General features: G+C 40.6%; 2 protein-coding genes across 3 annotated transcripts; both read left to right on the top strand.

The window, feature by feature from the left end:
- Positions 1-4,284: 4,284 nt before the first annotated feature.
- On the top strand, positions 4,285-11,475 carry agtr1b (angiotensin II receptor, type 1b). Of its 2 annotated transcripts, none has more exons than XM_034862447.1 (2): positions 4,285-4,583; positions 9,507-11,474. In XM_034862447.1, the coding sequence occupies exon 2, from the start codon at positions 9,602-9,604 to the stop codon at positions 10,688-10,690; it is 1,089 nt and encodes a 362-aa protein (XP_034718338.1). In that variant the 5' UTR covers positions 4,285-4,583; positions 9,507-9,601; the 3' UTR covers positions 10,691-11,474. The 2 variants fall into 2 exon arrangements, with proteins under 2 accessions (XP_034718338.1, XP_034718339.1); XM_034862448.1 differs by lacking the exon at positions 4,285-4,583 and adding an exon at positions 7,608-7,681 and having other exon boundaries at positions 9,507-11,475.
- A 345-nt stretch (positions 11,476-11,820) lies between these two features.
- cpb1 (carboxypeptidase B1 (tissue)) lies at positions 11,821-17,100 on the top strand. Its single transcript, XM_034862206.1, has 11 exons — positions 11,821-12,007; positions 12,821-12,896; positions 13,218-13,342; positions 13,462-13,561; positions 13,666-13,767; positions 13,883-13,987; positions 14,076-14,186; positions 14,317-14,407; positions 14,820-15,022; positions 16,313-16,397; positions 16,732-17,100. The coding sequence occupies exons 1-11, from the start codon at positions 11,943-11,945 to the stop codon at positions 16,917-16,919; spliced, it is 1,251 nt and encodes a 416-aa protein (XP_034718097.1). The 5' UTR covers positions 11,821-11,942; the 3' UTR covers positions 16,920-17,100.
- The last annotated feature ends 2,236 nt before the right edge of the window (positions 17,101-19,336 follow it).

The raw sequence follows: 19,336 nt of genomic DNA, 5'->3' as shown, positions 1-19,336 counted from the left end.
AGAGAGAGAGAGAGAGAGAGAGAGAGAGAGAGAGAGACCTATATGTTGGTTTTCCATTATGCAAAACCAACATCACGAAAGCATTATAATTCCCATGCCAAAATAAAAATACCTTATATCACAATTAATATCAATGCAAACCTTATTTTCATAGTCTATGATGCTAAAACTGCATCCAAGTGGAAAGAGAGCAACAGCAAAAGCCAAGACATAAGCCAGAGAGCAATTAAACAGCAAGCAACTTGTCAGCCAAGCACATTAACACCAACCTAACAGAGCCAAGAAAACTACTTACAATAGGCCTATTTAATAGCACAAGCAGTACGTTTTTATCTTACTGAAGCAATGCAGTGATAACTGGCATCGAGTTTGGCGAGAGGCGCAGCAGAGCAAACGGAAAACATCCAGTTTAAAGCCGACGAAGGTGAATGACAAGGTTTGGATTTAACGTTAATGTGCCTGAAGCAGCAAGACGAAGCACCAAACGTACTGTACATCTGTTTTTCTTGCAAAGGTGTTTTGAAGTAACGGTGATAGGAATGAAGCCACTAAGTTAGCTCAGGAAATGCTATTAGCATTACCAATAATACTATTACCAATTGTTTAGGGGCAAACCTGTTTAGCGTAATACAGTCTATTAGGCAAACTTCGCATTTGTTTAAGACTAGTGACAAAGCAACCAGCGAAGGTGGGGTTATAGTTAATTGTACAAGGGTTTGTTGAATTATGTTGGTGCCATTGGTGTATCACCTTTGTCCAGTAGCTAATGCAAGTTTTAAGCTAACGTAGCTAGCTTCACTGCATACATTTCCAACCGTTTATCAACTTAGCATCAATGGTCACCTACCCCAGTTTGTGCCATGTGTATTATCACTATAGTTAGCTTGTAACAGAGTCAAACACCTTGCCAATACCTTAAAAAGTAATTGCAAGTAAGTGCATTTCAATGCAATGATTGGAACATAGACATCCTTGGTGTTATGAGTTCCACCTGGGCTGCTGTTCCTGCTAAGACACGTTCACAAGTCTGCTGTGAAACAGGTCAATGAATAAAATCCATCTGGGAACAACGTGGCAATGATTTTCATAGTTAGATTTAAAACATGTTCAAGTACAAGATAGACTTTGGGAAAAAAACTGATGATGCTCATTAAAACAACATGTCAGCCTGTCTTACTCTGCAGGTCACTCAAATGCAAGAGATTTGTGTCTTTTGGCAAAGTTTACCCTGCATTATTCAACAGAAACTAATGACTAACCTGGGGAAAGAAAAATGCAGCTCATGTTCTTCATCATTTTATTTGGATGAAATCAGCCCCTTGTCACTATAGTTTAAAATTATATGCAATCATTTCACATGTGATTTTTTTTCAATTCAGCAACATGTCAAATCTTTTCATACAGGTATAAGTGATGTATTAGCTTCTTGTCAATGCAGGTCAGCAGTTTATGGTCAGAGCTCTTCAGACCTCACAGAGTATTGTCTTTCTTCAGCAGGTGGCTGTGTGATGGTTTGGCATTTTAGTGCCTGTGTTGCTCTGGTGCAAAAGGTCCGTTGTTACCCACTGTGCTCTGTGCTAACACTAATTATCGTGGTCATCAATTCATTCTACTACAGCTTAAGTGCTAACACAGCTTATCTTGTTAGAGTGATTTGATTAGCAAGAGCATCACCCACTATTGCACACCTCCGGGGCATGAGCACTTGAAGCTCAAACAAAGCTTTGTTCTCTCTCTGGCCTTTCTCATCCAGAAATGATGCATTTCCCAATAGATGATAAATTACTATATTCCTTAGATTTTACTGTTGTTGCATCAGATTACCAAGTGTTGCACAACGCAAATTTAGAAAAAATCTTTGATTGATCATTCATGTGTTATTTTAGAGTCAATCATGCAGTTTTTTTCCCAGCACATGGAGTTTTAGTTTGCAAACACACCCGCCCCAACCTGAAAAAAAAACCACCCATCAAGACGTAGTCTTCTCCCACTAAATCTCATATTTTTTTATCAACATCTGTTTCTGCCTGTACTCAGGGAGTGTAAAGCTGTGTTTTAGTGCGGGGTGTTGCAACAACATCCTGTTCCTACTGAGAATTATTTGTTTTGTTGAAAATGCGGTGGAGATTCTGAGCTTCATACATAACTGTTTACTCACTTCCTGAGAGGACTTGTGGGTCAGATTTAGATTGTTGATCATTCCTGTGGCAGCGAGACCAAGCTACCGTATTGGTGCTCATTGCTGTGACAGGATACACAATAAGATTTGCCTAATGGATGATTCTTATCATTCGCAGTAACAGAAGACATAATGGAACCTGATCATAGTCCCCCTGGAGGTGTAAATGGCTCTGTTGTTGTGTTTAAGACAAATTGAGATACTGTCCTCTCCGCAACCTGCCCTGCATGAAAAATGACATGTATAAATGCTGAAGAGAACTCTGGTCTTGTGTTTTCATAAATGTTTTCCAGATCTTTCAATGTGTTGCTTTTTGACCCTCTGTGACCTCCAAGATGAAGTGAGCAATAGTAAGCTTGGTGAATGTGATTATTCTCACATGAATGAATAAGCAAAAGCCAAGAAACAGTACCAAAGTGTTTTTTTTTTCCTTTCTTGACTTGTTTGTTTTCAAACCAGGTGATGGTTCTCTTGACTGTCAACACTACGGACACTGAAACCGAAAGGGATTTAGAGGATGACAACTATGCCGCCTCATCCATCACGATCCATCTCCATAACAGCTGCGATAGCAGCTTTGGACTGTGGCGGAGAGGTGAGGATGTGCCCCACTTATCAACACCTGTCAAGACCTTGAGAAAAAAAGAACATTGAGCCAAATATCTTTAATAAGGAGTGTCTGATAGATGTTTGCAGTTGCTAAAAATAAAGCCATTCTTTTAGGCTGCGTGAAATTATTGTTTGGAGTACAGTTTTACCAGTCACATCAGCAAGTGCCTCAATCACATTTAAACAGCCTCAACAAAGCTAGCTTGACCATGTGGAGTTGTTAGCTCAGCCACCCTGACGGGCATATACATTCACACACTCTAACTAAACCTTAGATTTGGCCCAAAAAAAAAAGCCTGACCCTACCCGCCCGGCCCACAACATTAACTTTAATTATAAACCCTAGCTCGATTTAAACCCGACAATTTTTTTAACGTTCTAACCGACGTTCTCAGCTACAATTCCGAGCTGTTTAAACTAAAAAAATCTATATAGAATTATCTTAATGAACAATACAAGGACGAAGCATGTAAACTGCGTTGTTTGTTTATTCAGAATGTAATGGATCCAAATGAAGAAACGAAAAAAAAATAAAAACTCAACCAGAGCTCCCTCAGCCGAATAGTGTGGGTAACAGATCAAGGCAGCAATATAATCAAACCCTTGGAACATCATAGGAAGGAGTCCTTTGCCATGGTCTGCACGCTGACGCACAGGCCGACAACAGTGCTGCAGGTGGGGGAGACACGATGTAGCACAGTTTACCTCACACTCAAGTCAGTGTAGAACATACACCCAGAGAAGCTGGAGAGTCATACCTTTCTCACTACCGAATTAGGCTAAGAAAGTAATGATTAAAAACAACAAATGCTTGATCAAGGGTCCGGTCAAGTTTGGGCTGGGGCAGGGAATCTAAACTCTAACAACACAATCACCTCTATAAAAAAAGAATAAAAAGAAGAAGGTTTGACAAGTGAATGACAACTGAATCACAATGGAAAATGTTCATAGGATGGCCAACAAGAAATGAAAGAAAAGCGGTTACCCAACTCTCTGGCTCCCTGTTGCAAGTTCCTCCCCTCTCTTTGCCCCTGAAACACCCTGGTCCAAGCCAAGGGCGAGCTTGTGGACGCTATTAATACAGTTTGTCGACAGGTCCAATGACAATCAAAGCCTGGTTATGCCTTTTTATGCTGTGCAAGGGACAAAGACGGGGGACCGCCATGGGATGAGAGATGAGCGCTTGTGGAGGATAGAGTTGGTCGAGATATTAAAGTAAGATTAACCAAAGTGCTGTCAATGCCAGTGTGCATGCCTGTGTCTGGTTTATTAAACTGTTACGCTGAATTGATTGCCCTCAAAAGATTGTGCAACAGGCCTTTACACTAATAAGCTACATTTGTCAAAGGTAGCAATAAATGTCGTATGAAAGAGAAAGTGAGTGATTAGAACTAGACATTTAAAGAGAGGAGAAAGTGACGGTGCTTGAGGGAGTAGGGTGGAAGGAGGGGGAGGAAGAGAGGGGAAGAGGGTTGCTATTTTGTGTGTGTGTGTGTGTGTGTGGATGCACGCAGGAGAGATGGTCTAGGAAAATGCGTAGCTGACTGGCTCCAATGTTATTCATTCATCATTGTAGTGTGTGTTTGTGTGTATGTGTGTGTGTGTGTGTGAGAGAGAGAATATAGTGGTGGTGGGGTGGGGGGTTAGTGCTTGTGTGTCAGACGGTTTTCCTGCTCGTCTCGCTCCACTAGTTAAGTTAAATCAGAAGCAGCCACTGGCACACTGCAGTGGTCGCTATATCTCTCAGTCTGTCCTGCTCTGAAAGCATCAACAACCTCCTGATTTCGCACCACAGGTAAGATCCCACATTACCAAATTTTGAGGAAGATGTTTTACCAACTTTTAAAAATGAAAACAAAATAGTTGTACTGTAACTGTAACTTTCTGTAATAGCCTCTAATTGGACAAAGTACTAATGTTTCAGCACAAAAAGGTTTCATTGTCTGTAAATATTTATATCACAAGCACTTTGTTGGAATTCACTGATATTCCCTTGGGAACCCCCGTATGTAGTAAATGCATTGAACAAAACAACATATAACATGTCTTCACTGACTTAATTGGTGGCACCTGTTGTTACTGTTTGTTCAAGTGGTTCATGTGAAAGTCCTGTCTGTACCGAGTCTTTAAAACAACTTCTCTAGCTGTGCGGCATATGGGAAGAATCCAGAACTGCATTATGCAAACTTTACAGAGAGAAGGATGTAGTTTATAAAGGTTGCATTGTCTCATCATATCCTGAAAGATAATTTGGATTATCTTTCTGATAAACAGTAGCTCTGTGCTCCTTGAAAATCCTGACTTTATTAGGAATCAAATTCCTAAAACAGGCAGGAAAAAAAGGAGATGGGGATGAAAACATGGTGGCTGTGGAATAGTAGGGAAATGTATTTGTAGAAACGTAAACAAATACCTAAACCGGTGATATTTAATTTTCAACCAGACAGGTAACTGATGAAGAAATAGAGTGAAACTGGAGAATGAACATGAGAAAACTAAATTACGGCATCAGAGTGAAGGCTTTAGAGTGAAAGCAAGAGCTTTGTACGGGTTTCACTTTTATAGGCACTTACTTTCCCCGTAATGTGTCTATCTTAGAGACAAACACTACTCTTGAGAGCCAATAATTGTGTTATTTAATAAAATCTCAGGTTTCATAGTTAAATGATCCTCTAACAAACTATCTCGATGATCAAAAATAAATAGGAGAGAAAGGGATTAATAAGTTGTTTATAATGTTTTTGTAATTGAAAACCTCAGTAGCGTATTTTATTAAGTACAGTATAGGAAATTATGGGAAGCTTTACAGGCTGAAGTTTGTGTTGTTTAATTGTGCAAGTCACATAAAAGTGAAGTTTTGTAAACCAAAAAATGCAGACATGGTTTCTGAAGCCAATATTTCCATTATCCCTCTCTGGCAAGCAGAGGTGAAGTCCTCATTTTGTTCATGGACACCCTCCCCCCCTCTCTCTCTCTCTCACACAGACACACACACACACACACACACACACACACACACACACACACACACACAGACACACACACACATACACATATATGCTATACGTAGATAGCTTTTGGTGCAGTTTTTTTTTTAATTGCAATCAACTTCATTGCATGGCATCACCATACTTAACATTTATTAGATAATTCAGCTGTCAGCGAGTTTGCGCTCGGTCAAGTTTCCTACTTCAAAAACTATTCGCTCAAGTGAGAAACTGTAAATTGAGCCAGAGAAGAAACTGCGTTATAGGAATACGGTTGTGGTGCACTACACTTCTAGACACCCATACTAATACTCTACATGGAGTAAGAATGACAGATTAAGCTGCTGTGCAAATCAAGACCATGTATTGCCATTTGATGGTGGTGGGAAGTGGAGTATTATATCTGCATTCTTGTAACGTGTTTGAAGATACCGTATGCAAAGCATGTAGCAAAACATTATGTTGACCAAAAACCCCTGAAACTAGACCTTTACGTGGGTGGCCGAGGTGGTGTGTTCCCAGTAAGATGAACCTCACTTCATAACGGGCTGTAATATGTTTGTAAATCATTAACTCCATCAACCAGACATATTAATGTCTCTCTCTATAGGCAGCCAGATGGTGGTGCTCATGTCAGAGCAGCCGGGTACTCAGGTCAAGGGCAGCCTCAGATAGCTCTGTTGGGAACCATTATTCCATCCAAACTCAGTCCTAATCGGCACATCATTTTTAGTTTAGCTTTCCAAGGAATTCCCATGGCCTTAGGAAGGGGCTTTACTTAAATATCAGAAAATAGGGTTAAAATGGAATACTGCTACTACAGTGCCATTAAAGGAGAATTCTGGTTGATTCCAACACGTAGCTCTGTTGTCTGTAAATGTGGAGTGCTGTCAGTAGAGTGAAAAATTAAAACAATTGATGCTGCCTACATTGTGTTATCCTCCTGCTAGAGTTAACACCCAACAAGCTCAAACAGGGCAAGTTTTAAGAATGTTCAAAATGTCATTAAAAGTGCCTACCAATGTGAAGTGATACCTTCAGAGTGAACACAGTGAAATTTAATCATTAAATTGATAGCCTACATATTTTTTATTTTGTCTCTTTTTAGTGTTGTAGTTTGTAGACGGTCCCTAAGCTCTCTAACTGCCGTCTCAACCCCGGAACTAAACACAGCTGAATTAGCACAACTTTCATGCCTTTTTATGTCAAGATATCTACTGGAGTCAGACTCACTGTGTTCACTCTGAAGGAATCTCTTCACATGGGTAGGCAATTTTACTGACATTGTGAACATGTTAAGAGGCTAAAAACATGTTGAAAACATGCCCTGTTTAAGCCTGTTGGGTGCTAACTCAAGCAGGACGATAAGACGGTGGATGAAGCTCTGATTGTTTTCTTTTTTCTCTCTACTGACAGCACCATGCATTTACAAACAACAGAGCCACCGGAATTCGACCGGAATTCTCCTTTAAGGAGTCAGCCTGTGTAGAGCAAAATGTCTCCACACTTCCTCCTTATTGAGATTGTATCATTCATTGTCATGTGCTGTGTGTTTGCAAACAGTGCGGGCCCATGCAGACCATTGTTTCGTCCGACAGGATGCAGCTTGTTCATGGACCTTGTGAAGTAGATGTTTACTTTCCTGTCTCTGGTCACCCAGGGTTTATGGTTATCATTCAGTAATGCGCCATCTCAATTCCGAGCTACAGCTCACTGGACACTCAGCCACACAAAATCACTTGCTTCCGATTTACCTTCTGTCTGTGTAATCTCACCTTTATTAGGTTTAGGGCTGACTTACATAGTCAGCCTTGTTTATGTTCACTCCCTATGCACATCCCCTGGCATTGAGCATCTCCCTCATGGAAAAATACTTTTGGTTAAAATGCCAGCCTTTTCAATAATGGTAAGAGGCATGTGGTGTCTATTTTGTCCCATTTTTTCCATTTGTGGTCACCAGAAATCTTTTCAGAATCAATAGATTTTCTTCAACAGTTTTAGATCCCTAACCATTGAAACTGATGGGTTTTGTTGCTGTCTGCTGTGTAGTTAAAATTTACAGCCACCTACTGTTATAATCATTATATGAAGAAAACACATATACACTAAATCCAAGAGGGGACATCTGTGTTGCTGCTCTACCCTACCTTCTACACCAGGATGTGTGCAGGAAACTCGCAGAGATATTTCATTATTCTGTTGCCCTTGGCACCCACACATCTTCCACACTCAACAATCCCCACATCTGCAACCGATACGGTAGTTGCTTTAGTGCATGGAGTGTTGTTGTTTTTTCTCCAAAGAATTCACCCACAAAAACCTAGTGGAAAATTAGGAGATCTTGGACTGGGAGATAAAATAGTTCTACTGGCAGGGCTCAGACTGTCTTAATGCCAACCAGAGGGCAATAGGAATGCAGATAGGGAAGGTTTTTAAATGTGCATTTAATAAGTACCGTAAGTCCATCAACTATATTTCTGCAAAAGGCAATAGATCGATACTTTTTAAATGTACAATAATTTCCATCAGGATATCACAGTACTGTGTCAGCTGTGAGATGGGAGCAAAATCTTGAAGCTAGAATGCCATCTTGTGGCTAGATGCCTGCTTAGTTTAGTGAAACTGGTATTTAGAAGATTGAATTTTTTTATGCAGCAGCATATACAGTGTAGTCCACATTTGATCTGAATTATACAAAATAGTCCACTTTATATTCTAAAAAAACAGCCCACAATATATATTTTTAGAATTATCTGTACATGCGGTTTTCCCCCTTTAAGCTCCAAATTCAGAGCAAGTTTCCCCCTGCCATCTGTTTGGTTTTAATGCAACTGTGAAAATGTTGTCAATTTCATGTAAGTAGTAACAGAAACTATCTTTGCAGCTATAGTGATAGAATATATGAGGCTTATGCTAATATTATTACATCAGCCCCACTAATGACACTCACTAAGCCATTCTATTAAAACATAAAGACTCTAAACAAAGGGTAGAATTAGTTTTTTATTCCCATTTCACATTCTGCTGTTACAAATGAAGCAAAAACGAGCCCTGAGGCAAATATTTCCGCAGCACGCAGGTTTGATTTTCTCACAGAGCAAAGTTTCCACAGAGCCGAATCCCTGCTGTCCTGTTTGTTTAGGTGTGTGCTGATTAGAAGTTCTCATGCTGGGTACAATGTATCTCTGCACACCAAGGGTTTGAAACGTGACATGTCTTCTACAGTGACTGGAGCCTCAACCCTCTCTTTCTCTCTCCTCCCTCAGTACCTCAGTGTTTAATGGTGTTGTTATCCAAGCTCGCACTTTGCCATGCAGTCTTCATTAACACAGGTCGTAACACAAGGCATAAATGTTCTCCTTCCGGGTGCTGACAGTCCACCCAGATGGACGGACCATTTGATAAACACTGTACTGTTTTACTGTTGCCATTCATTAGCCAAGAGACGATATAAAGGAGAAGGGAGAATGCAGACTGTCTGAATAATGATGTTTCAAAGGGCATTTTTGGAATATTGAATAACATAGAACATCTGTTTTTCATGGCTTCTTATTTTACAGAAATAACATAAAGCGTCAGAATGGCTTTAATGTGCAGGTCTTTAATGAGCTGGTGTAGGGTGAGCACTTTCATTGGGGCTCGTGTGGATTAGCGTTTATGGGCCATGCCAGCGGTAATGATGGCTCTTCCCCTAGACTGCCGGTGACATTTTTGTTGTGTTTCTTTTATAGGACTCGTTGAGGCCCTCGCCCAAGGCCTGTATCAGTCACCACAGACGCAGGGCCCCTGTTGAAAGGTCCCAGGATCTGGTACTTAAAAAAGGAAAATGCAGAATATAACGGCAGGAACGACAGAAGGGATAGCTCTGACATGCGGCATGTCTGGAAGCCATGAATTCATCTTTACCCTGGTACCCATCGTCTACGGCTGTATCTTTGTTGTAGGCATTGTTGGAAACAGTATGGTAGTGGCTGTCATCTACTTCTACATGAAGCTCAAGACGGTGGCCAACATATTTGTGCTCAACCTTGCTGTTTCTGACCTCACCTTCCTCATCACTCTTCCCATGTGGGCCACCGTCACCGCCATAGGCTATCACTGGCCCTTTGGAGGATTCCTGTGCAAGGCCAGTGCAGGGCTGGTGACTTTTAACCTCTACACCAGCATCTTCTTCCTCACAGCACTCAGCATTGACCGGTATCTTGCTATCGTCCACCCAATGCGATCACGCAGGTTACGCACTGTGCTATACGCCCGTATCTCATGTGTAGTGGTCTGGCTTTTTGCCTTAGTGCTTAGTGTGCCCACCGCCCTGACCAGGGACGTCCTCAACATAACAAACTACACTACAGTGTGTGCCATTCTGCACCCGGCCATTGAAAATGTTGAGAGAGTGAAAGAGCTCCTGCTGGCCATCAGCCTGCTAAAAAGCCTGCTGGGCTTCTTGGTGCCCTTTGTTATCATCATCACATGTTACTGCCTCATCGGACGGGCGCTGGTCGGGGCGAGGCACATCCAGAAAAGTTCCCGTTCACGTGATGACGAGGTACTACGAATGCTTGCAGCAGCTGTCCTAGCTTTCTTCCTGTGCTGGGTGCCCCATCAGGTGTTCCACTTAATGCAGGTTCTCACCCAGCTGACACCAGTGGAGAACTGTGCCATCCTGGAAATCATAGACACGGCCATGCCCTTCACTATCTGCATTGCCTACTTCAACAGCTGCGTTAACCCTATTGTGTACGGATTTGTTGGGCATAACTTTCGCAAGAACTTACTGTGTCTTTTGCGCTGCTTGCCGAGTGGAACTAGAGGGCCACACCCAAGCATTAGCTCCAAGATGAGCGCCCTCTCTTTTCGTGCCTCTGAGGCGTTGAGCCTCACAGTTAAAAGCAAGGCTTCCTCTGACGACAAGTAAAGAAGAACAAAGAGAGACAAAACGTTCACTCTATCCGCACTAATGGTCTGTGGTTAAGGGGTCAGGAATGGAGAAATTCCATGCTTTTAAAACCCCAACTGTATTACCAAGCACTGAACCAATGCCGAAAAGTTAACATGTTGTATTCAAGTCCCTCTGTGACTCCAAGAGACATTCATTACATTGTGCAGTGCTTATCTGAATAGTGATTATTCATAAACCATCACAGGTCACACAGCACTCATGCTTGTTACATTAATGCAGGCAGATGTTTCTCTAGAAGCTTGTGAAATAAATCTCCAGGAGTTAAGCACTGTATATCAAAGCTAGAAAAGACTATACATAATTACAGATCGCCTATGCCATTATTTATATAAAATATGCATGTACTGCAGGATTTTGTCGCTGTTGTGGCTTAAGGATACAGTGCAGTGATATATTGTCCAGTGATAACCATTCTGTGTGCTCAGTAGGTCTTTAACCAGTTGGAACAGTGATCAAGTGCTCAGCAAAGATGCCAAAGCTAAAAAAGAAAAGAAAAACATTAGCACCTGTGCATGCTATCCCAGCAGCTGTCTGCAGTACATACAAAATTGGAAAAGTGTAGGAACAAATGTAACATAAGTTTATATCACTTTATAACATATGTGACTAGTATAACTAGTGCCTGTATGCTATATGTGGTGTAAGTGCTTGCATAATGAGTTTGAAATGTAATGTTGCCTGGGAGTCACATGCTGTATAAATAAGAGTATTACACAAACACGTCAGGCAGGGGATCAACGTCAAAATATCTTGTGGTTGTCTATATGGTATTTAAACATGTTGAGATATTTTTTTTTCGACTCTGTAAATGTACAGTTTGTAAATATATGAAATTATAAATAAAATAAAAATTCAGTACTACTGAGTTGCCTTTGTATTACCTTATAATAAACAAATACAAATGATCTTGATTAGTTTTGAAAAGTTGTCATTAGTAACCAAAACATCCAGAATTAAACATTTGATCTGAGATTAAGTATTAAGGATTGAATTCAGGTGACCTTGGCTCAAAATGTCCCTAAGCACCTCCAGCATCTATTAATCATTGACTATGTCATCATGTTACCCCACGTAGCACCTAAAAACAACAGGTGGCTTTTTTGGAGTATGTGTGACATGTTGCCGCATTACAGACGAGGATTGGTAGATGGGCGGCAGGTCGTGGTTATAAGTGCTGTCAAACGGTGAGTTCAGCATCAGAGACAACATGAGGGCCCTCCTGCTTCTCGGATTGGTGGCTGTTGCCCTGGCTGAAATCACTCACTTCGAAGGGTAAATATCTATTCTTTGTCAAAGCAGAAATACACATTTCTTTAAATTATGTGTTACACTATTGCCATACAATATCTAAATTACAGTTCCAATCAAGACAATACTGTAGTATGGTTCTTGACCTATCTGCTATGAACTATACAGTAGGATGATAGCCAATGTTAACTAGTGCTTCAAATGAGTACAGAATTATGGTTCAATGTAATTTGCCTGCCATCAATTGGCCACATGTCAATATCAATATTTGTGGCAGTTTGTTAGACCAATTGTTGAAGCACAAGATTGTCTTTTTATGAAACTGGCCTTTATCAACATTCGTCCTCACACAAAATGACAGACTGCTTTGCTCAAATGCACTTCAGCGCGAACATTTGGCCACAATTGGTGTGTGTAGTGAACCTTTCTGGATGTTGTAATTTGGATCAATGATTTTCAGTTTTATTTGGCTCTTTAAAAAGGCACTTCAGTGGTATTGTACAAACAAGAAACAACTTTAAGGCCTTCTAAAACAATTGGATCACTGTAGCTTCATGCAGCTGCAATTACATGTACACAAACTATAATGAAATTAATTAAAACAAGGAACATGTATAAAACAGTTGTTGGGTATAAACCTCGCAAAGTGCCATTGAATAACAAATTTAAAAATCACAGCCTATTTCACACTTGTGAAAGGCCAGCACTTCTGCAGTTTGCATTTTACACATGCACAGAGTATTATTTTGCAGTATAGTAAAGACAATTCTCAGTAATGTGAACCACAAAACTGTGGCTATTGAAAAATATTTGGGATCTCTCTCTCTTTTTCACTAGCGAGAAAGTCTTCCGTCTGAAGCCTGTACTTGATGAGCATGTGACCCTCATTAAGGACCTGGCTAAGAGCATTGAGGTACCTTGATGCCTGATCTCACACACTCACAGCTTATAATGGTATATTTACTCACCACACGGGATTTAATTGGTTTACATATGGTGGATAAAGCTACATTTTATCTTTTTTTGAGTCAATTTACTGAATGTCTGTTCAGATATGCAAATCGTATCTAATTGCACCTATTTTAGATGCTCGGATCAGTTACTGTCTGTTTTGCTGGATTTTTGTCATCTCACATTCACTTCACATTAATATGTTTTTTAGCTCATCGAAGTTTGTCAAATGAAAAGGTTGAGCACAACATGCCCAAGTGTTTGACTTTAGTGCCATCTGCAGGTCGACTTCTGGAGACCCGAGAGCCCCGAGCTGGTGACAATTGACATCGATGTGGACATCCGTGTGCCTGCCATGTACCTGGATATGGTGTACACCACCCTGCAGCAGAGTGACATGGAGTATAGGTAAGTCACAAGACAAAAATACAAAATAAATCTTTATCTGATTCAAACATAATCAAACATATAAGGTTAATTCAATACATGTGCTTTTTAAATATTTGTTTTATTGAATCCTTCTTCAGGGTCCTCATTGAGGATGTGCAGGCTTTTGTTGATTCTCAGGCTGATAACAAGCCCTCTCCCAGAGCCCACAGCTACACCAAGTACAACACCTGGGATACTGTAAGAGGAAAACAGATCAATCTCTTTCACAATCACAATCTCACAATCTCTTCCCTGACCGGATTGTTATTTCCTGTTCTTATTTGTTTTCCCTTTAATTTTAGGTCCAGTCCTGGATCGCCTCCATTTCCTCCTCCAACCCTAACCTGATTAGCAAGCAGGTGATTGGAAGCACCTACGAGGGACGCCCCATGACTGTTCTCAAGGTATTACAAGACTTATGGGACAGGGGACATATCTGTCCCAGTTTTGATAACTGTTGGATAACTATACCACTGATTATTCTCACAAATGTTTTATTCTTACTTTTAACAACCACAGCTCGGTAAGACGTCCAGCTCCACCAAACCAGCTATCTTCATGGATTGTGGAATTCACGCTAGAGAGTGGATCTCTCCTGCTTTCTGCCAGTGGTTTGTCAAGGAGGTAAGAAATACACCTGGATGGGCATGGCAAGAGTTTATACAAAGACATCCACTCATAACAGCACAGAATGTTTTCCAATCGTCTTCAGGCTCTGTCCACCTATGGCAGTGATTCTCAGATGACCAGCCTGCTCAACCAGATGGACGTGTTTGTTTTGCCTGTCTTTAACATTGATGGCTACGACTACACCCACAAGAGTGTAAGCTCCAACTTCAAGCTTAGATTCATAGTGTAACCTAATTGAGACCTTGATGTCTTTTTTGATCTTAACGAATTTGTTTGTTGAATGCATGTCTGATATGTTTATTTTTTCCACTGGGAAACTTTAGAACAGGATGTGGAGGAAGACTCGCTCCAGGAAATCTGGATCCAGCTGCATTGGTGCTGATCCCAACAGGAACTGGAACGCTGGCTGGTGCAGTAAGTGCAACATACACATATGTTTATACTTTTACATTGCACTACTGCAAATATGGGGGATATATATGTGAAACTGATTTCATTATAAATGGCCTTACTCTGTGCAGCACAGGCTGAGTTATCTTGACTTTTAGTGCTTAGTTTGAGTCACCCCACCACAACCTTGAATCCTACATTCCCATAATGCAACTGGGTAGCATCTTTCATTTGAAACACCCACATCTTTTCTCAAACTCCTTCCAGAGCCACATACTGTGAGACATTATACAACTGTTTTCACAGGCTGTGCAGTACTCCTTAAGTCTATTGAACTTTATGTGTACAATCCCGCCTTTAAGCCAAGTTACAACGCATTTAAAGAAGTTAAATAAATACCTCTATTCATGGTTTTCAACAATGTTTTTCAATGCAGCCACTGGAGCCTCCAGCAACCCCTGCAGTGACACCTTCTGTGGTTACAGTCCTGAGTCTGAGATTGAGGTCAAGAACGTTGCCAACTTCATCCGCAGGAACAAGTCCGTCCTCAAGGCCTACCTAACCATCCATTCTTACTCCCAGCTGCTGCTCTTCCCCTATTCCTACACCTTTGAGCTGGCTGCACACCACAGTGAGCTGGTAAGTCAACATTATCTGCCAGGAATGGCGTATTGTACATAAAGCTGAACAAGGACAGTGAATATAATTAACATGCTTAATCAGTCACAATGACTGTATAAATTATTCATCATGGCAGTGTCACATGCTTTGCTAAAGTGCAGCACCCTAATGTATACAGCCTTAATGGAAACATATGCATTAGGAGCACAATAACAATAGAGTAACTGCATTAGGCATAGGCATGTTACATTTTTTATCAATACGGCTCTTCGTGTCATGATCGTCAGACAGGCATCAAAGGTAAAAGGAGTGCCACTTTAAGGATTAAATTGACAGCAGCATATCTTTTAAATTATATTACATCTATACAGGAAATCACACTCATTAGATGCAAACTGAATAGTTTGAACAATGTCTCTATGATTGGCAGAATTTCGTTGTTCATCTCATTTCAAAGACTATCAGCATATATAAACTTTCAGAACAAAGCTTATATAATATGAATAGAATAGAAACTGATTATAATATCTCTAAAGGTGTTTCTAAAAGCTTAAGCAAGAATTCAACCCAGTCCCATTATGACTCTTATCTAACGGTCACACTTGGCTGCTGCAAATCATTTACTCCATGGCTCTTTTACCACTCACTGGGGTGTACAGTTAACACTCACACCCCTGCTCCAGCTCTCACACTAACTGAGGCACATCTCATGTCTCTGCCTCTCTATTACTCACTCGTAATTTTAGTTCTCTTCTGACACGTTACAGAACAAAAAGATCTCCGGGGAGCTGTCATAACTCATCTGCTCTTCCAGAAAATATCATTTCCTGCTTGCGCATTTCTCTGAGGGTTTCATTTCCTGTTGGGACTCACTGAAGCGTTTTACTTTTTTCTGTAATATCAGTAAACAATGGATCGTGGGCCAAAAAAATATGTATTTACTGTTCTTAATACAAACTGGGTTTTTCTTTTCACTTTGTATCAATACTGTTTAAATTTTAAAAGAATTTGAAAATAAATCTTACACTTACAAATCAAAAGTTGAATTCATAATAGATAAAAAAAAGCACTGTTTTGCTGATACAACCTAACTTGGTCTGGTATGAGCAGTAACTTATGGTGGCTAATGTTAGCTAACTTCTGATATATTTTCAATGTTCTCTGACGCTGTCTGAAGTGTGTAAATACAGGAATATAACAGGCTTAGATATATCAAAGTATTCAGTAACATACAGTATATGAAAACACTGGTAAAAAATCTTCTGATTGGTCCTTTGATCTGACTTCTGTTTGTTCTCTGTTTTGTAGCTGAAGGTTGCGCAGGAAGCTTCTGCTGCTCTGCGTAGTCTGTATGGTACTAAGTACACCAGTGGACCCGGTGCTGCAACCATCTGTAAGTACAGCAAGTATTGCAGCTGCATTTGTCTCCATGGAGAAACAGTGTATTAGAGAAAGCTTGATATTCTATCTCCCATCTATAATGACATGCATTATGATGTGTTCACACACAATGTACCAACCATTTCTTCATATACAGTATATGACCTCTAGAGTCAAGAAAAAAGCAATTGCCTATCGTGAGAGAAAGCTATTTCTAGCAAGGATTTTGTTTTTGCCCCTGAAAGCATTATATATATATATATATATGTATAAAACCACATCAAGGCTGTCCCATGTCATCAGCATATCCCACTCTGCATAATCACTCTATCCTTATCTGTCCTCAGACCCCGCTGCTGGAGGCTCTGATGACTGGGCCTACGACCTGGGAGTAAAGTATTCCTACACCTTTGAGTTGCGTGACACTGGTCGTTATGGCTTCCTGCTGCCCGAGTCTCAGATCAAGCCCACATGTGAGGAGACCATGCTGGCCGTCAAGTACATTGCCGCCTATGTGCAGAAGAACCTCTATTAAAGAGCGGAACTGCCAGGACCCCTGCCAACTCAGCTCCTCTACACCAGCCCCCAGCCCCTCCAACCTCTCAGCCATCTCCTGCCTGTAACCATGGATACGGGCACCACCCACCATGTTTCCTCGCTGTTCTTGACAGAATGTCAGGATGAGTGCAAACAATAAAATCAATGATCCATCCCCAGACGTTGAACCAATTTTTTTTATGCTTATGATAACATAGTGTTTGATGGACTGAGCCTTTCTCGTTTGTATGGAAATATACAACAGAACAGTTGAAAAATAATGCTTACGTGTCACAGCCCATCACAAATAGGCCAGGAAACTTGTGTAAACAGAAATTATAAGAAGAATTAGCTTTAAAAAAATCCTTCATAGCCCAGGAAAACATAGAGACATAGAGCTTTAACCATCTTTTAATTTTTTTATATAACCTTTATTTAACCAGGCAAGCTGATTGAGAACAAATTCTCATTTGCAACAACGACCTGACCAAAACAAGGCGTTTGAGACAACATAGAGTTACACATTGAATACGCAAAATATTAACTTACAACAAAGAGGCTACAAAAATAATACTTAGTGTAGTACAGAATCTGTATACTATTTGTGCAAAAGGTATAATGAAAAAAAGCCTTAAATAAATATTAAACAAATATGACATTAGTGCAGGTAAGATTGTGCCACTGGAGCACAAGAGACAAAGTGAGCGTGTGCAATACTGCGTGAACCATCCTGTTGTCTTAAACAAGTCAGCTGATGACTAGACAATGTTTCTCAGTCGAAAACAGCACACAAGATACAAAACCATTGACTAATGTACTGTATCAGACCCTTTGAACCCAGATGATTCTTCTTGCTCTGGTGGCACTGTTCCAGTAGTGGAGGTTGGGAGGGTGGGGGGGTATCAGTTTTTATGGATTTTAGTCCAGCAGCACAACACGTGATTCCCACAGAGTAACTCCTTGGCAGCGTCTCCACTCTGCCAAGCATTTGCCTGAGTCGCGAAAATAAAGGAGCCAAAGATCAGCAGGGAGTATAACTGCACTGGAACAAATTTCTGAAGAACAAGGAAGAATTCCAGTGATTGCTTTTGTATCATTATGACAAATGCAAATTTGTAAACATTTGTAAATCAAAGGTTTCATATTATATATTAGAAACACAAAAAGGACTCAACGCACACATCTTTTACAAAAAACATTTAAAAAATTGCCTGTAATGCATCTGGCACATTTTTTTTTTGTAAACAACGAGCCTCCTTCAGGAAGTTACAGGCTCAGGAGTGGGGTGAAACAAAGTAACGCACCAGGTGTAAGCACATGCACAGGTGCAGACATTCAGCAATTAATGTCAACCCCTCTACAACCGTGTTCACTCAGTCTATCACAAAAAATGAAAGTGGTCAGCAGGGGGCATCGTCCCCAAAGATCAACAGGGTGACCTCTCAAGAGAAAGAAAAACATAAAAAGGAAAAACAAGACAAAAGAGGAGAGACATTACTTAACCAAACCAACAGTATTAACATAACACCGAAAACAGTTTACAAGAAGTGACATATCTAAATCTTCATTCAGTCCAGGGAAATGTGTAGCCCTTAGCTTGAAAATCTAAAGGCTCCCATGTAGGTTCCTCTGTTTGGGCCTATCACCTCCCCCTGTCAATAACATAAATTCCAAGAAGCTCTCCAATCTCTTCCGTTCTTCATTGTCTCATATTAGTCGTTGGATTATTTTTCCACCGGGCTAGGCTTCTTAACCTGTGTTCATAATTTTCCCCAAATCAGTTGTGGCGTTAAGGGAATATTCCATTTTATGTAGGCTACATTTCAAGTACACTCTGGTAATCTTGTTTTGTTTTTTTTACATACAAAATAATACAGTTACCCCCCCTCCGCCCTCCCCCTAGTATTAGACCCATGCCCAAAACACCACTTGATCTAAGAATTAACTCAAGAGCTCTACTGAGACCACTAAAAATAATTCACTGTTGTGGAACAAGACAACCTACAAGTGAGCTCCACAACTGCTGTTTGTCTTGTCACTGCTGTACTGTCTTTATTTCACAAGATGGCGACAAAAAACCAAATGTACAGTATGGAACATGTTGTTCCTGAGCATCATCACCATCTCTATTGTTACCAAGAGTAAAGATGACACCAGCCAAGGGAGCAACATGGCGGTTGTTTGAAAGGTCAAGGCTGCAGAACGATGTGGATGTGAAATTATGTCTGAGTCAAGGTTAGTTTTAACTTCTTTTTTTCGCTGTGAGACCAGTTGTAAACAAACTGAACCAAACGAGTAGTCTGCAAGGACTCTGTTAAAAATGATAAAATTATAGTTTTGTCTACTCATTTACACGGAATACTTGGTAAATCTGTGAATAGTCAAACTCCCTGACCTGACTGGGGGCGTGGGGCC

Source organism: Etheostoma cragini, chromosome 22, assembly GCF_013103735.1.
Source record: "Etheostoma cragini isolate CJK2018 chromosome 22, CSU_Ecrag_1.0, whole genome shotgun sequence".
NCBI classification, from domain to species: domain Eukaryota; kingdom Metazoa; phylum Chordata; class Actinopteri; order Perciformes; family Percidae; genus Etheostoma; species Etheostoma cragini.
This window is presented reverse-complemented; position numbering and strand designations above follow the sequence as displayed.

Coding starts and splice junctions, on each gene's coding strand:
- agtr1b (XM_034862448.1), top strand. CDS start 9,602: ATGCAGAATATAACGGCAGGAACGACAGAAGGGATAGCTCTGACATGC.
- cpb1 (XM_034862206.1), top strand. CDS start 11,943: ATGAGGGCCCTCCTGCTTCTCGGATTGGTGGCTGTTGCCCTGGCTGAA. Junction 13,562..13,665: donor AGTACAACACCTGGGATACT/GTAAGAGGAAAA, acceptor CTTTAATTTTAG/GTCCAGTCCTGGATCGCCTC. Junction 15,023..16,312: donor CTGCACACCACAGTGAGCTG/GTAAGTCAACAT, acceptor TCTGTTTTGTAG/CTGAAGGTTGCGCAGGAAGC.